This window comes from Mesitornis unicolor, unplaced genomic scaffold (genome assembly GCF_000695765.1).
Source record: "Mesitornis unicolor isolate BGI_N332 unplaced genomic scaffold, ASM69576v1 Scaffold54502, whole genome shotgun sequence".
NCBI lineage: Eukaryota > Metazoa > Chordata > Aves > Mesitornithiformes > Mesitornithidae > Mesitornis > Mesitornis unicolor.
Window position 1 is genome coordinate 185 of NW_010170931.1, and position 19,373 is coordinate 19,557.

General features: G+C 35.4%; 1 protein-coding gene across 1 annotated transcript; it reads right to left on the reverse strand.

Moving 5' to 3' along the window:
* Positions 1-438: 438 nt before the first annotated feature.
* On the reverse strand, positions 439-19,258 carry LOC104537067 (dynein heavy chain 12, axonemal-like; the record flags this gene model as incomplete). The annotated part of the gene is given in 22 exon segments (XM_010179844.1): positions 439-627; positions 711-794; positions 1,762-1,902; positions 2,909-3,092; positions 3,947-4,056; positions 4,753-4,872; positions 5,167-5,412; positions 6,533-6,772; positions 7,189-7,341; positions 8,837-9,009; positions 9,232-9,388; positions 9,709-9,828; positions 10,178-10,460; positions 10,598-10,719; positions 10,936-11,130; positions 12,256-12,456; positions 12,812-12,997; positions 13,645-13,828; positions 14,713-14,906; positions 15,887-16,021; positions 18,120-18,245; positions 19,123-19,258. Coding segments are annotated over 22 exon segments (3,679 nt in total), but the record flags the coding sequence as incomplete, so codon positions are not given.
* Between the last annotated feature and the right edge of the window lie 115 nt (positions 19,259-19,373).

Genomic DNA, 19,373 nt, shown 5'->3' on the forward strand with positions numbered 1-19,373 from the left:
CATCTTACAACCTCCACGGAAGTAACTATAGCAATACATGAGCAAAAGCCCAAGCACTACACCAAACAGAGCTTGCAAGGAACTACATGTACATTTTCCCTAACATTTAAAGTGCTTTCAACATGATATCTTGAAAGAAATAAATGTATGCACCAAATTCTCTTGGGGAAGACTTTCCACTCTGTGCTTTAAATGCTTACTTTAGTTTTGTAAAAGACAAGGCGAAAACTATCATCAACTTCCCATACAAGTCTTACTGAACACTCTCATTTTAACTTTCCCAACTGGACCCAGGAGTTGCCCTTCTCAAAACCACAGGAGGTTGCTGTGTATTCATTCTAATTGTGCTTGTCAGGAAAGACTCGTCCCAGTAGTTACCAATGGTAACAGAATGGAAATGGCCACTTAGTTACTGCAGGAAAAAAAGGCAAAAAATACCTTGCACTGCTTCTGATGGAGTCTTAATGCTGATGGTATTAACCAATCAAAAAGTCCCTGCAGAAGATCCTGGTGTTCCTTTAAGCTAAGAGGTTCAGGCAGTTTACTCAACCAAGAGGTAACAATTGGCCTCCAGCCCAGCTGAGAAGGTTCCAAATAAATCATGCCACAACGACTGACTGTAGCAGGCTAAGGAAAAATTGTGAACTTGTTTTATTACACATCTAGTACATTGAACTTTATTTTATATTGTCATTAAATATAGAACTTACGGATGCCTGGGAAAGATCCATTGTTTCAAAAACAAGATTCATCTGTTGGGACATTTGGATGATTTCCCCACTCATCAAACAGAGCTTTAATAATTAAAAAAAAAAATTGTTAGGAAGATCAGTAAAAAAAAATTCTGTTGTCAATTATGCTTCCCTATCACAGGGGAGTTCTATATGAAAATCAGCAAATGAAGTACAACCAAAGGCAGGGTTAAACACATAAAATGTTTAATCACTTGGAGCAATAGTGGGTTTTTTAAGCTTTAACTAAATTATTCTCTTAACCACAGCACTCCATATTAACCTACCAGTAGGTTCATTACAGGCAACTATCAATCTTGCCTACGACAGGATAAAGAAAAGACAGCAAGCAGAAAGGGTATTTGCTGCTTTTGTTGCTAATGCTGAAGCATTCCAGCTGGAGACTCACCATTCCTACTTATTAAAATAGAAGTCCAGTTTGAGTATTTTCACATCCAGAACTTGGACTTAAAATGTCATCCCTAATTTTTACATTCACTTTGAGATTCCTAAAGCCCATTTTCAAAAGTGCTGTATGGTTAGAACCTGGATTTCAGAAGTCATTAATTTTGAATATACAACCCTTTGTGTCTTAGAATTGTCTTCAAATGTGAAGGCCTAAGTCTGTGCAAGTTTTGAAACTGTGGTATTTACAACAAATATAATTAAATGGGTTTTAAAATTTAAATTTCAACTATTTATGTTACAAACTTAAAATATGACATTAAGTAAATACTATGGACTAAATATCTTACAGCAATGAGTTGATTGTGTGATTATAATTTTAATAAAATAAAGTAAAAAAACCACCAAACAAAAAACCCCACACTAAACAAAACAAAAAACCACTCAAACACAAACAAACAAACAAAACAACAACAAAATCTTACAGCTTGTTACCAAAACCACCTTGCAGTTGTTCTTTTCAAATGCCAAGCACTACTCTTCGCATTTGTGGTTTTATATGTAGAAGAATACTTTCAAAACGTCACATTATTTTATTTAGGCATTTATTGCCACTGACTGATACCTTTTTGTTGTCATCCAGAACTGTGTTCATGCTTTCGATTCATAGAGTATCAATTGGGCCATCAAAGATAATCCATCTGTGTTCAGGAGTCTCAGATAATGCAAATTCTCTGAAAATACTTGCAACTACACCATCTGCCCACTAAAAGGGGAGAATACAGGACTGAGAAGTAAGACACAGTATACATCGTACAATTTAAACTGCAAGTAACAGAAAAATCTTCAGTTTCCTTTTCATTATTCCACTCAGTTATTCTTTTCTTGTCATGCAGAGAACAGAAGATAACTTTGCATTTTCACTGAGGGTCATGCAACATCAGCAAATTCTAAAATAGTGTGTTTTTCATTTGAAAAAACATTGTAACAAATAGAAGACTGGCAATTCGATTTACAGAACCTTAGAAGTGCTTTTGCTCTGTCTTGCATGTTTCTTCTCAGAGTCATCTGAAGTTTCACTACTTCACATTCACTTCTTCATACTGATTTTATTCCAAACCTAAGGTTCACACTTGGGGACCCATGAGTTCCTAAGTTTTTCCTAGATAGTTTTTGCATTACTTTGATTATATTGGTTAAGAATAGACAGAGGAATGACTACAGTTAGGTTTGGTGGGGTTTCCTAGCATGGATGCAACTACATTAGGACAACAAACCTCACAACGGTAATGCTTTTTTTTTGTGTATATAAACCTACATAACTGCACACACACTTGGCATTGCATTTTTTATACGTTAATAATAACAGAGGTCTGACATACACAGAAAAAAAAGAGCACTAGAAATACTACAAAGCAGAAAAGGCAGTCAGAATTATTAGCTCCTAGTCTTGAACCTGTCTTTTTTCTTAAAGCCAAACCTGTAACTTGTTTATAGCACAGTCCTATAAACACTGTCTGGAACCCAGGGAACAGATGAAGAAATGCTGTCTGGAATTGGGACTCAAAAACCAGAAGGAGGAGCCTTGTAAACTGCCTTTCCTTCCCCCTGAAACCCTGAAAAAAACCTGTGAATGACACCATGGATTAACCTGAAGTTAGAACATACACAGATGCACTCATACAAACCCCACAAAAGCCACAGTAGGTGAGAGAGGAAGAAACAGATAAAGGTAGGCAATTACTATACATAATTTTTTAAACATACATTACCTCACGGGATACCATATCAAACTGCCCAAAAAGCTGACCCATAGTGATTGATTTTGGATTCACAGTCCTAAAAATTACTTTTTCTTCTTCACCATAACCGCGCTTTTTCATAAGAGAAAGAGTATCTGCCAAAACATGTAGAACTTTGGTCTTCCCAGAAAACGGTTCCCCTACCAGCATTAAGCTGTCAGATGGAAAGACAAATGGTATTAATAAATCTGTTTCGCAATTTAGACTTTTACAGGCCATGTGAAGTCCAATAGCATCATTCATATGCTTAAAGCTAATTTTCACCTATTTTTCAAAAAGCAGAGCAAGTAAATCTGGTTTGTATATATGAAACATCATTTAGGCAAAACCATTTTGTTTGCACATGCAAATTTGATTGCACAGCCACTGTATACAAGTTGTCCTCCAAAACAAATATTTACCACCTCACAAGTTCATTCACTTGCTGAATCAAAGATTAGTTTCTAGTTGCTTTTCAGTTTAGACAGAGTTTATAACAAAGTTCTGGAAGAACACACACACACACGAAGTCATCAAACTATCTTTGCCCACATTTCAAACTAACTTTTTTAGGCACCCAAGAAACGGATATGACTATAACAATGTCACACTGAAAAGATTAATTAATGAGCTGAATATTAACAAACATATGCCTAATGTCATATTCTATATATTTCCTCCACACAGTTGCTATTCAGTAATACAAGCTAGGAATAAAATGGCAGAGATCTGACAACAGATACTTTAATATAGATAAACTTTTACAGTCCCAAGTCTTTGCCATACTGATATCCACACATCAAATCATTATGCAGGTGCTACTTCTGATGTCAAGAGTAGTTTAATACTCCCGATATACATTCACAAGAATTTTAGTACATGCAAAAACAGTATTAGTGATCAACCGTTCCAATATGAGTGGAAACATTTTGCCACCTTAAGACACTTTAGACTTTGTATAAATAACCACTATGATATAAGCCAAAATTACAACAAATACTGCTTGTGAAACAATAATGAGAATCTTACCCATGTCTAACAATCATCATTTCATACGTCTGTATCATTTTCTCTGTAAAAACTTTTACAGGTTGGACATTATGTTGAATACAGCATTCGCTGGCACATACCAGAAAATCCTAAAATCACAACAGAAAATAATCTTTATGTAATTTAAATTACTGTCTTGGACTACAGTAGAACAGTTTATGCTTATCAGTAAGGGTTTCAAATTAATTAATAACTGAAATACTACTAATCAGATTATAGCAAACATCCCTCGGGGGCGGGGGGGGACAACAAAAAACCACTTCTGTACTTCATATTGCTAGAACAGGAGTTAACCACAATTTTTATCTGGAGGAGAAGGCATATCACCATCAGGAAACCAACAGTGTGCTTTGAACCAATATGCTTTTAGCAAGCCTCCAGTATTTACTGGAAATTTTAAAAATTTAATCCATTTTTTCTTTTCCAGCCATCCTCCTACAAAGCAGCTTTGCTTTGATTGTTGCTATAAAAAAAAGAAAATACAAACACAAAGCTTAATCTCACTTAATTATGTCCAAAAATTGGGAAAGAAATCAGCAAAAGACCCTAAAATTCAGTAAACCTGCAGGTCAGTTTCTGATCTGTAGGATGTCTTGTTCTGGATGTACAGGAACTCACATGTGCATTATACTCAGGACAGACACAAGAATTTTCTTTGGTACTAAGTTTCATTGCAAACATTCAGCAATTTTCATTATCATGCAATAACTCACTTGGTTAAAAACAAAACACCACAAAACAAGCCACAATTACTGTGAGTAAGGGAACATTACAAGTGTACTTACACTGTAGTCTGCATCAGGAAGTTTGATTCCAGGAAATAAATCACTAGTTATACCCATGAACAGAGGTATATCATGCGACAAAAATTTTGACTCATTCACATCCTTAATTGATCTAAGAATCTAGAGGAAACAAACATACATTTTACTGCTCTTATTAAAAACTCAGAATAAAATGTTCAGCAAGTAAAATAATCTATTATGTGATACAGATTAATTAATTAAATAGTGCCTTTGATAAGGAGTTAAGCACAAGGGTGCAATCATCAGCATAGGACTGGAAAGCGTAGCATCATTGTTTCACAGACTAAGAAACATGGATCAGCGATGTGACAAGACATGGTGAAACTGCCTTCAGAACTCAGAACTGCAGGAATCTGTAAAATTCTTTAAAGAGGTATTCCCTCGGGAACTCACCAATATATCTTCATCTTCCATGGGAAATTTCAATTTCAGATTCCCAGCAGCCACCAGCACAGCTTTAACTGCTCGCATACCATAGTCATAGTGATACTGAGAGGAAAGCTGTTCTGAACAAAGCCTGTAGGTCATTATTATCTTCACTGACAGTGATTTAGCATTCACAAATCCATATGAATAGAGCAAAATTTCTGCTATCAGAGCATAGTTTGGAACCATCATGGCTACTGTTCGGAAAAGAACCTGAAATACATACCCAAAGAAATATTTTTAAATAATTAGCTGAAGAATGGGAAGTAATTCAGAACTTTTGCAAATAATGGATCAGTATTCATCCCACCACAGCATTTCTAACTGAAAACAGTAACAACATTTTAAATGAAGTACTGCTTAGTATGATTAGGTAAACTGTGGATCATTTAAAACAGTTACACTGGAAAAGCAGTGGCCTGTAGAACATATGGGAGACAATGAAACAGAAGAACTGTTTGCGGACTCACTAGGAAGCTAACCTAAGTGAGCTGCCATCAAGATCCATCTCAATGCACAATCCAGTGCAGAAAAGACAACGTCTCTCCCAGCTCTTTCCCCTCATCACTGTCTCAAGAATGCAGTTTGCTTCTTGTGCTCATACTTTCAACACAGTGGTAAGCAAAGGAAGGTGTTACACATGGCAAGTGACAGAATGCATATCCTCAATGTAATCGCTACACTTTTCATGCTGCATTAACTCTGCTTTAAGTTGGCATTCACAGTGTAGTTCCCACTGAGGCAACTTGCTCTGGCACAGCACCTCTGTGACACGTTGAGTCTTAGGGAAGAAATGCTGTTCCAAAAGGCTCCAGATTACTTTGGTAAAGCCAAGCCTCTTCAATGAAACACCTCATGTAGTCAAAACAATAATCTCAACAATTTTATTTAATCAGGTAATTTAAGCAAAATTATTACGTGTATTAAGTGTAGTTCACTATCACCTCTTTTAAATAAGACTACAATAAATGCAATGTAAAAATATTTTCTTAATTTTTTTCCCAACATACCCCTGCATCCTAAAAGTTAGCATTCAAATCTTATGATCTAAGAGCCTGACACTTGTCAGTTTACTTGCTAGAGCATCACAGCCTTTGGCCTGGAAAAATAATCATGAAAACACTAATAGACACAATTGAAAAAAATACTTCAAATTCCTTCAAAAAGAGCAAAGTACTTGGAAAAAAACCTCCAAGCTTAGTATGTATAAACATAATACAGATATATGTATATTCCAGGTGGTACAGTCTGAATTAACACTTGCAATACACATGTCCCTCAATTCTTTTCAAAAATTCATTCATAAGCAGAAACGTGTATTTTATTATTTTACCTTCAGATTATCTGGAAGTTCAGAACGTCCTGCATAACCTGGATTCACAGTAATAGCTACAAAACAGTTGGGGTTAAGCTTCAGTTCAGTTCCTTCAAAAACAAATGTTTCTAGCTTTATCTGTATGGCTCTCTGGATGCAAAGGATCTGCTGTGCCACAACAGACAGTACTTCCAGTTCAATGCAATTGAATTCGTCGAAACATGCCCATGCACCTGATGAAGCCAAACCCTTGAAAAACTGCAAATGAAGGAAGATGGCAATAATATCACTAACAGAATCTTAGAAGATTCAAAAGAAACTAAGAGTATAATGTTGGAAGTTTAATTACATGAAAGATAAAATTATGATAATATCAATGCCTGTTTAGAGCAAAGATCAGTGATGTACTGAAGAACAAAGTCTTTTATTGGTTCTAAAGAAAGTTGAATCAGAAGATCCTGATCCTGTGAACTCTTGTTTCTTTCATGTTTTAATTAGCAACTTAATAGGTTTTCATAAAGTACGGAAAATTAAACATATGTAGAGGTCAGTATATAGTGTCCAAGGGTAGCAGACCATAGGTGCCACATCCATTTATGAGTCTCTGCAAAGTAGAGACCCTACAATTTTAATCTTTAAAAGTAAAATACAAAATATATTTATTTTCTATTTACCTTTCCCATTGCCAGGTAATCGAGGCCATCAGAGCAGTTGAAGACAACACATTGAACAGCAAGAGCTTTAGCCAAATCTTTTGTGGTCTCTGTTTTACCAGTCCCTGCTGGACCGTCTGGGGCACCACCAAGATTTAAATAAAAGGCTCCAATCTTAAAAAGAGAAATAGTTTATGGAAATTATTAGTATTTCGTTCATATGAAATTATTCTGAATGACAATGTTAAATTAAATTGCACAATATTACTTCATACAGTCATTGCATGTAACAAAAAACATAGGGTTATACTAATTAAAATAGAATCTGAAATTTACTTACAGCTTGGAAATATATACAAGAGAATTGAATTTTGATCCTAACAGAGAGTCCTTAATTTTTTTTTATTATCATCATGACTACTATTAGTTACTCAAAAACTCTACTGGACCCAGACTTTCAGCTCCTGGTTAGATACAGCTTTCAAATTAAATTTGATTCAATTACTTGGTTGCATTTCTTTTCTATCTCTGATTCTCCTTTAATATACTTCTTTACTCTTTTCTTTTTCTTTCTCACGCTGTCCCCCCTTGCATGTGTATTCCACTGACCATTCCATATTCTCTCCTATATTCCATTGAAGTAGGAGGGAAATCTGACAGAAAACAATAAAGTTGCAGACTCTAAAGAAAATCTCAAATGTATCTGGCTTCAAATCCACAGTTACAGGGCCACATCTATAATGACAAGTGCTGGGAACACTGTATTAAGACCTTGGTGGACAAAGGGTGAGACTTCCATTTGCCAGAGTGCCAGGCTTCTGCTGGCCAGGCAGCTTTGCTCCAAGATTCGCCTGTGAGACTAAAAAAGAAATAGACTACCAGCTGCACCACCATCTCACACCAATGTACCTTGATGTTTTGACAATAGGTACCAAGCATCAGCTACAACCACACCATAAAGATTGAAGCTATGAAGAGGGCAAAAAAATGTTTTCAGATGCGTCAGTCAGGTTTCTTCAGGCCTTTTCCTTCTTAAACCCTAAGGAGTTTGTGACTAGGTCTCCACAGCGTGAAAATTACCATTTTAAAACAGAAGGAGGATGGGTGCCTAGTAAAACTTGAAACCATACTCCAGCCAAATAAATTGCAGTAAATGATAGTCAGAAAAGCCATATCTGAGATTACTTTGGTAACTTTCAGTTGTCAGGTTAGCTGAGGACAGACCAGTACAATAAAACACCTCTAGCAGGAGCAGGGATAATAAAAAGTTGCCAAACTCTTGTACTAGTTTGAGGAACAATACAAGCACAAGTGGATCACTTGCCACTTCATTTAGCAACCACAGAACATCAGAAAAGGATTTTGTGTTATTGTTATCTAGATAGAAATAAAAACTTGGGGCATTTTTCCTGTTGGTATTTTTAAAAACACATCCACAACAGAACAATCCACTAATGCTTCAGTCGAGTTGGTGGGCTGTCCAGATCTATTGTAATAAGTCAGCTTTATGTTCACTATTCTACAGAAATTACAACCCTTGAAAACCACATTTTAACAGAAATACCAGAGACTGACAGCAACTGCAAGTCCTAAAAGTACAGCTGTCATGAACAGTGTAAGACATAATATATTAAACACAGTATTTAGTAGCACTGGTGGACGATCATACCAAGGTGCGGTAACACCTGTCTGTAAGAGGAGTAATGACAAGGCGGGGTGAGTTTCCAAGGTATTCATAGGCATATTTTACATTGCAGTTAATGATGCAGACACGAACGTTCTCTAATTCCCAATAGTACCGTAGTTGTGCAAGCCACTGAAAGTTTGTTTCACTCTGCACACCTGATAAACACAGAATTGGAAGGAATCATAAAAGATGTTTTAGATAACTGGATACTTTATGAGGTCTAAATTTAAAACAGCTCTGAAATTATCAATGTTGATGGTCATATTCAAATATTCCCACATATATCTTAATACTGTTGTGTTTGAGGCAGCAAACGTATTTTTAATTAACTAGGTATTAAGACACATGTGAAGAAATACGCTTTAAAAGACAATTACCACTTTCAATCATTTCCATGAGGACATCTCTAGCATGAACATCAATAGTTACCAAGGCACCCAGTGTAGTTCTTGTTTGCTTTGACAGTTTTCCTCTTACCAGCTCTACAATATCATTAAGTTGAAGCTGAAGTGTATTATAATAATCCTTTAAACCCTAGGAGAAAAAAAAGGTAAATATGAAACTGATTATATGACAGTTTCAAATGTTCCAGACTTCTTCATGTTGACTAAACTTCTTAATGGAGCCATTTTTTTACATTGCCATGCTTTTGCATCAACTTCTCTCATTCACAGTTATGTACTTATGTTGCAAAGCTACATTTAAATCTGTGCTTGCTGTAAACAAGAATATTCATGTACCTGAATCAAAGATATAAATCTCCGTACATAGATTCATTTATGCGATGCAAAATACATTAGCTAAAAAGAAAAAATAATAAAGATTTTTAAAAAATATTATGCATTACAAAGTACCTCTGGTCCACTGCAAAGGACTTCATGTACCTCACTTGTCCAGAACATTTGAGACACACACAATATTACTTGTCCAGGCCACTCTAGAACCCATCTTTTTCTCTCAGTTTCTAGATACGCCTGAAAGAGTTAAATACAGTACACAAGTGTTGTGTTTTTAACTTGCAAATAAAAAGAAAGCTGAATAATTTATTTACATCAGGTGATAGATCCTATTAAACACAGTATTGCTGCCAACCTTATAAAAGAATCTATATCCAGTGTTACAGGAAAATGACTTGCTTCCTACTCAAACTAAACTCTTACTCATCTCACCACCCTATAAACACATGTCATGTTAACTTGGTCCTGGCCTCATAACTTCATCAACTCCTGTGCTCAGGAAGAATTTTAAGAAACCAAGAGACAGTCTCAAAATAAAGAAAGGTTTATTTCTGCCACAGTTATTAAATTATTACAAACCCCGTACCATTCTTGATCTAGCAATAACATCACGTATACTCTTCAGCATAATATCTTCTACTTGAATTAACCACTTCTCCACTGCACCTTGAGCTTCAGAAGTAGAAATGGTTGAAATCAGTTCTACATGCTCGCCTTCAGAACTGTACATTGCTTGAATATCCAGATTGGGAAGGAAATGTAGCTTAGCAATGCCTTCAAAACACTTCTTCAAGTGAGGCTGAACTCTGAGTGGATCCTTAGTCTCTGAGAGGATCTCCAACATTTCATCATTAGACAAGAAAAAGAAGCTAAAAAAATTCAGAAAAAAAGAAAAAAGAAACAAAAAAGCCAACTGTATCATCAAGCTACTTTAAAGGCTGACTTTATTCATAACAGAACAAACATTCAGAACCTTCATTTTTTAAACAGCCAAAACCCATCATACCGGGGAAAGAAGAGACGTTTTTTCTCAAGATAAGCATTAAGCCCTTTCATGATTTTGTCAAGAAGCTCATTACAGTTCTGAAGCTTCTCCAATAATCCTACGAAGGAAGTAGCAAAAAGAACCTGTAATAACAAATACAAACTGAAAGTTATAAATAAGATACTTCAAACAGCAGAAGTTATTCAAATAAATGCACAACATAGCTTTATTCCTAGAAAGCCTAGGCAACTGATGTAGTAGTTCATTGTATACATTCTGAATACAAAAGCATTGACAAAAAAAACCCCCAAACACGAGAGAAGCTGTTATTTCCTTTTAGTACTGTGTATTTTCCTTACTTTTGGGTCTTTGGCACAGTACTTCATAATATCCCTCCAGTTTCTATCCACAGTCTGAAAGAGACGTCCCTCTTCTGGCATCTGTTGCATAATATCCTCAGAAGAAAAAATGGATTCCAAATAAAGCCACTGCGCTTGCACTTTCAGCCACTCATCAATAATCTCTTGAATTTGAATTAAGCGATTTTCCCATGCCTTAATAAATATTTAAAGAATGTTACCTTCATAGTTCCAAACAAATAATGTTAGAGAGAATAAATACAAGAAAGGTAGACTCTGTGGTAGTCTAGTTTGCAAGGAGAAAATAACAATGTCTGGCAGATAGAAAAATAATTAGGAGCATTTAGGATCTTCCATGTATACAGATGGCCAAAGGAGTTCAGAAAGGTTGACTTACCTAGAAATGAGTTTTCCAAAATGCAGTTATCACCTTGGTCCTATGATCTTTTAATAAATTAATGGTTAAGTAATACCCAGGAGGCTACCAGTGACAAATCCTGTTTAATTTCCTCACAGCAAGTAGCTCTTGGTTTGCAGCTGAATTACAGCAGGGACACAAGAATACCAGAAAGGCCACACTAGATCACAGGTGAGATCCAGCCAGCCCGGTATCCTGTCCCTAAAGTGAACAACAGCAGATATCTCTGGAAGAGGCTGGAAAGGATAAAAACTGTAAAGCGTAAATACTACCTACGTTCAGTGAGCCTGCTTGAACCTGAACTTTTTTACATAAACCAACAAAGAACTAGGTAGGGTAACTGCAAAGCAATTTCATCAGCTTCCCTCCTGTCAATAGGCATGGTTTTAGCACCACAAAACTACTCTAGCCCTAAAAATACAAAAGCAGGTGTAAAATGATCCCGTCATTGTTCTAAGGCCTCATTAAAAGAACCCTTCTCCCAGCCCTCAGGAAGTTTCCTTGCCCAGATGAAAACACTAGAGTTAAAAATTTGAGTCCAAAAGTCAAGGATTAAATCCCTAAATGTGATTAAAGTGTAAATCACTAACAATAATAAAAACATAATTTCCAGTTATTAAGCAGCAATGTTAAAGACACTAAAATCAATAGTGATTTTGCAAAATATGAAAACAAACAAAAAAATCATGTTCTCTCAGTCCCACTTGAATCTGAATGGAAGAGGGAACTCCAACACAGAAATAATATAAGTAAGACTTATATGAACTCAAAAGAATCTTGGGGAAAAAAAAACAAACAAAGAAAGCAATCCATTAACAAGTCAAACAATAAAACTGTAATACAATTGGCTCACATTAAAGTTATTCTGTAAATAAAAAATGGTAAAAAGGTACTCATCATACCCTGATCTCTTTGTCAAATGGTTTAATGAAAGGTGATCCTCTCATTGTCTGAGTTTTCATAATCTGATCATCAAGAATAGCTTGAATGTCATCCACTGAAGACAGAATATGAACACCAGTATCACAATACACATTGGTACTGAAGTAAATCGCATCCCAGGTTTCCATCATGGCATGCATTGCTTTCTCTAAGGAAAATTCCTAGTTTCAAAAGAAAATAGTTTATTTTAGTCACTACATTATTTTTTCCAGCTCACTAATTCAATATGAAAGCTTATCTAGCCACATAAGCTATTTTGCTTTAACAGCATAAATTAAATTCTTGTTATTATTTTTCTTAGTATATCATTCACAGGAAGCAGATCACTCAGGAAATACTAATGATGTAACAGGAGATACGAATGTTTACACACTCACTGTTATCATCTAATTGGTCAAAGACTCACCATATCTCTTTTGTTGCATAAGGGCAAAACCAAAAAATTCTAGTAAGCCATAAAAGCCATCACTTAGAGACTTGATGTTATATTTGTGACTATCAAATCTCTAGGCTTACCTTGCTTGCACCTACACTTATACCTTCAAACTGTTCCAAATAAGGGGCTAGATTCTGCTTTAAAACTTTTCTCAGAGTAGTTCCAGAGTCTGGTGTTATATCATATCCTACTATATTTGACATCTGCTGCCAATGACGAGTTTTCATGCCAGGGTTACATAAGATAGTCACAGTGGGTATATTCTCCTAGTTGAGTAAAAATATTTATAAGTTAAAAATTGTGATGTGCATCATTCCTCAGTTTCATCAGTTACATCTTTGACATGTATTTAAAATTCTTCTGCAGTGGCTGCTGACATGAAAATCTTTCTTGAAAAGTGCAGACGGATTCATTCAGTTACCCATGCCATTTCTAAATAATTCTAGTAAATTACTGAAGAAGAAATATAAAACTGTTAAGCACAGTCTTAGCAGAAAAGAGAAAAGGAACAAATTTTCAGCTATGTTACGTTAAATTGGGCTTCCATTAACATAACATGTAGTCCCGTTAAAAAACTCCTAACTACATCCTTAAATGTTTCTCTGCATCCACAATTACTTTTCTCCTGTACGGGTCCACTCTTCAACAATTCACATTCCTAGAACTACAAAGATCTCCAAAATCCAATTTTATTAAAATCAATGGGACAGTACAATCTGGAAATGGTGAGTCAGAGCTCACTCCCTCTCTCTGTAATAATAGAAATCTCTGACACTGCATCATCTACCCATGCTGAGTGCTGAAGTTAGCATTTGTTCCTCAGCATCAAATATTAATATCCCTCATCTTTCCTTACCTTGAAGTCTTTAATCTGCTCCAGAACTGAGGAACACATTGCCAAAGTTGGATCTGCCTTTGTTTTTTCTTCTGTCTCCTCTTCTACAATTCTGCATTGTGAAGTCACTTTCTGTTTCTGTTCCATTTTCTTCTTCTTTTGTTGGAACAGTCTTAACATTTCGTTAATCTCTCTAAAAAACTCATCAACCTCAGCCTCCATGCTTTCCCCATTTAGTTCTGTAAAGGCACCATCCATCCATCTGAGAAAAAAACCACAAAGTTAGAAAACAGAACAACACACAAATAGTCCACAAATGCTTTGTTTTGCAATACAAATGAGACGTAGATTAATAGCTATTTGAATTAGAGCAAAGCTCTTGCTTCAATTATTGTCATTCTATGGAAAATTCTAATGCAAAACTAAAGGTCGCTTGATCACACTCTGCTGTGTATTTGTGTAATTTTCTCAAGTCAGTCATGTACTGAAACAAAGCAATTGCATGGACTGAGAAATATTTAAGCCAAGCCCTGGACAGAGATCAACATATGACATAAAAATATACTAGGCCTTGTATTTTCAAAAAAATCTATACTTTCTAGCCATAATGTTATACCTTCCAGACAGTGAAGGATCTGGTAAACAATCTCACTTAGTTTAAACTCAGACATACTACAATTTTTGTGATAGGATCTAGCCACCAGATAGCAAAGTAATTCATTTGAGCACATCGACACAGCATGTTGGATAGCCACTAGGTTAAAAATGGTACTCATTACATACAGACTGTGAGCTTTCTAATTGAACCTCTTTCTTTTCTGGTATAATGGCTCATAACTAACCAATTTTTTTTCTTCCTAATACATTTCTTTCATGGTTTGTCTTATAAGCTTCACCAGCATGACCAGTTAGAACCTAGTGTGTAATACGCTCCTTTGCATTGCATTACATAAACAAACAAACAAACATTTTTTTCTAGCTGAATTAAAAATATAAATCCTGATACCTAAGTTGTATGACTATTATGCTTGGATTCGTAATAACAAACAAATGTTTATAAGAAAACAAATCCATATCCTACATCTGACGTGAACAAAACCAGCATTTTTCCTGCTCTCCCTCATTTATCTTCAAGAGCCGAATTACCTTTTTTCTGTTTGTTGCCATTTCAGTATAAGATGAAAGAGTTTCTGATATGGTTCAATACCAACTTTTAAGCTGTTGAGGAATGGGAAGTCACTCTGTTCCCTTTGAAGCAGAGTCTCTTCTTTATTAATATCAGCTATTGTTTCATCAGCCTCCTGTATGCGTTTCTGTAACACCGTCAGGTCAGCAACATACTGAAATCAAATAATTGTGTCATAAGAGATAACTAAGTTATGCTCTGAGCAGCTATCAAAATATAATAACCCTTCATACTTATAAAAATTTTAGAAAACATGAGTTAAAAAACTCATCTTCACATCCTTGAGTAGATAAACCATGAAGAATCCAGATTAACACTAAGAAAAACAATGTTGGTTTTATCATTACTGAATTTAGGAATATAAAAGCATTTTCAAAATGTTTGAGCTTTAAAATTCACTGTTCCAGGAGGCAGGCATACACATTTTTATGTACTTGACATATCACAAGGGCAACTGGGATTCATTAGCTTAAGATTTCTGTTTTGTGCTTTGAAGTGTTTTGTTTTTAAAAAAACAAAAATACTAAGCAAAATTTTGTTATCCTCCAATTAAAGCACAAGACATGCTCTGGTGATTATAAAATACCTCTAGAAATTTCCAGAGTTTTGAAGACAGGGGTCTGCTCTTCATTAGCAGAAAAATGAAGCTTTGAGGTTTCATAGGAAAAAAAAAATCAAATTGCTACCAATCACAGTTTATAACCTGCAATTTTTCCTTCAGTTCCTCAAGACAGCAAAAACAGGGAAGGAAATTCTGATCCCACTGAATTTATTTATGTACAAATAATGTCACTGGGGCCAGAATTCCATGCTTTATATGAGCTAGAGTAAAAAAAAACGCTTCATTTTATACATCTGTAATACCTCAGTCCTTGCTGGGATTACCTTTCAGCTAATTTAAGCACAACTTCAAAGTAAACTTTCCTTTAAGTCAAATGTGATTGCCAATGTAATACAAAAAGAGGAGCAGGGATCCTTTTATAAGTTTGTTCATTGTAGCAAGAGAATAATAAACATTTTAGTTCACATTTGTTAAAATAACTGATTACTTTTAATTCTAAGCTTCTTCCATGATCCCTGTGTATTAAACATACAAAACATTTCTGCCCATTTTATACTAAAAGTTAATCAAACCTGTTGCATGCAATCCAGTTCTGAGTATTCTTCCAACTCTGCCACTGCACACATCAGCTTGTCTAACTCCACCATCAGTTTCTCACATTTATGTATTAGTTCTTGCTCTCCTTTAAGTTTAGACTGACTGATCAGCTACAAAACAATTTATTTGTTTTAAATGGTAAAAAAAGCAATGCAAAAGTAGTTGTAACTCCTTTCAATGATTAACATACATAGTACCACCTAAATTAAACATTTAGCCAAACAGAAAATAAATAATACAGATAAGTTATTATCCTTACAATAATTGCAATTTCTTCCGGTGTTGCTTTCTGTATGTCCCATTTAAGTGTGTGCAACCTCTGTATGTTAACATGGAGCCCTTATTTCAATAATCATAGCAGTTTTAATCCCTTAAAAGCCTCCTTCAGCAATGAGACAAAAGATAGGAAAGTATTACAGAAAAAAATAAAGAGATTCTCATCTTTGAAGTTCAGTGTTTCATTGCCAAAAGAGGACATCTACAGTTGTTGAAAGCCAAGTCTATCCCAAAGAGTATCTACTCCTATAAAAGACAGAAATTCTAGCATATAAGACCACTCTAAAGCACAGGGTCTGCACACAGAGCAGTTATTAGAATCATAGAATGTAATGGGTTGGAAGGAACCTTTAAAGATCATCTGGTCCAACGCCTCTGCAGTCAGCAGGGACATTGTTACCAGATCAGGTTGCTCAGAGCCCCATCAAGTCCGGGATGGGGGGGTTGTATCTCCAGTATCTCCAGGGATGGGGCCTCCACCACCTCTCTGGGCAACCTGTTCCAGTGATCTACCACCCTTGTACTGAAAAACATTTTCCTAATATCCAATCTAAAGCTACCTTTTTCTAGTTTAAAACCATTACCCCTCATCCTATCGCTACATGCCCTGGTGAAAAGCTCTTCCGTAGATTTCTTATAGGCTCCTTTCAGGTACTGAAAGGTAGCCATAATGTCCCCCTGGAACCTTCTCTTCTCCAGGCTGAACAACACCAACTCTGTCAGCCTATCTGGGTGTGTTTTATTTTTAAGGTACCAAACAAGAACTCATGAGGCAGAGGAGATCTCCTAAGACAAGGACATCTACTGCCATGCAAAAAAAAATTGTGAAGCAGACAAACGGAACTTCTCCAAAGGAGGAACCAGTCTTTTCTTGCATTAGAATAAGAATGGACTCATAGGAGAGAGTATAAAATGCAAATATGTAGACTCATAAAACCTTGATGTAAAACTATTCTTGTCCTTAAGCTCCAGCACAATGTAAGTTGCTAGACAGTCAGCTAGACAGTGAGATATAATCCTGAGGGAGTCTCATTAATTCAGATACACTCTGTACTATAATTTTCATTAAATTGAACAAGTATCATGGACTCTTTGTGTACAAGTAGAAAATTACTTTCGCTCATGTATTTTGGAGAATTAAGAGAATGATAACATGCAAACAAAGAATTTTACAGCCACAGTCTCCCAAGCTGGGTATGTTTTAAGTCAGAAGCATATTTATTCCCCTTGTTCATACTCCTTAGTACCTAAAGGAGAGGGACCTAATGAGACTCAGCGAAAAAGAAATCCTCAATCATGACATTTCAAAAATACTCATATTTTTATTTTTAAAATGTTAATTGTTAGCTATTAAACATTTTAGAAGAAATTATTAAGTCTATGCCAAATTACTATAGAGGTAAGAGAACACCAAAAGGCTTGACTTACTGTATTGCAGCCAGAGAGAAAGAATGCTAGCATGATGAATACAGACAGGTGGAAGAAAGAAAGCAAATTATAGTCACACAGAGAAAATGATATGTTGCGTATTTTCTTTAACGATTGCTACCCAAAAACAATTCCCACTGTTCTTTTATTGACAGAACAAAATACCATTTTAACTAAATGACTTCCTGTCCAGACCATGATCTCTTATTAAGGGCCTAGCAGTCACATTTTCAGTACCAGTAAACCACAGTACAGTGAATTTTCACCTTCCTATGAATTACCTAGTACCGACCACAAATTAAGATAAGACTTACTGAAGGTTTTAAGTTACAGTGACAATTTTAAAATTCTCTACAAAAAGCACGTTATTTATGCATGTCTAAATTAGTATGGTTCACATTATATGTATAGATACATTTAGCCTGCTGAGGAAATAAATAGCTCAAGTAAAGTGAAAAGTCTAACAAGCCAAAAATATACCATAAATTAAGAAAATGCTCTTACATCATCATGCTCAACAAAAACAGCGTTAATCTTCTTTGGCCACAGTAGAACCATTGCATTCAGTGCAATGTCTTCAGAAGTAAATAAAAAACCACCTAAGAAGTAATTCATTTGCTGACAGCACTCCTATAAAAAGAGATTTCACAAAACTTTAGTCATCATACCTCTGTTTAAAATATAGGGTAGGATAATATTATCTACAAAGATAAAATTCAAGTCTACATTTCATGGACTTCTCAGAATTCAGAGCTGCTTCAGTCAACTGAATATTAACATTCACAATACTATAAAAAATTTTCAAATCCCTGCCCTGTTCGTAAGTTTATTTCTCTAGATATGACTCCTGTGGTCTGTAATCTACAGGTTAATCCTACCATTATTAAATAATATAAAAAACAAAAAACCTGCAGTATAAATGTGTGTTATATTTGCAGAGATATTGCCATCATAGAAGATCTGATACATATCATCATAACAACATACAGCAAAGAGCTACTTATCCAGGAATGTTTTTAGCTGACCCACACATTAGACATTTTTCCAATTTTGTTCCCTGAGCACTCACAAAACCACTGCTAATGCAACATCATTTATAGTCTGCTCTAATAGTAAACTGCATCCTGTGTGTTCAAAGTCATGACTGTTTTTACACATAAAATTCTCTTTACACTTACGTGTTACATTTTCAGAAATACCTTTTTAAGCAGCCCTGAAGTAAGGGCTAGGTACAAACAATAAACTGAGTGTCTTACAACCTACGAGGATTTATTAAAAGCTGCATTTCCTCACTGACATGCAGAACAGATGAGAATGGAGAATAAGAAAGGCATATGGCAAAGGATGAGCTGCACTTCCTCCTTCTCTCTGAAGTAGCACTGATGGTACAGTTTATTCATACATGTAGCATGATCAGACAAAAACCTCTGCACTTCAGAATGATTTCTGTATTTGTATAGACCAGTATATTTGTTAAAAGACTAAGAATTAAAGGATAGTCATTTACCTTGATCCTTAACATCAGGTCTTGAATATCTTTGGTTTTGACCTCCTTTATGTAAGCTATTGTTTCTACCACTTCCTCTGTTGTCTCAGGAACTTTTAATGCACGTTTCTTAATTTCTTCAAATTCCCTGCATATCCTATAAATTTATTTAACATAAAATATCAAAATTTTAATATTTTTATTTGACTGGCTTCAAGCTCAGCTTTAATGGAATTAACAGTCCAAATCACAGAATCACACAGAATCACAGA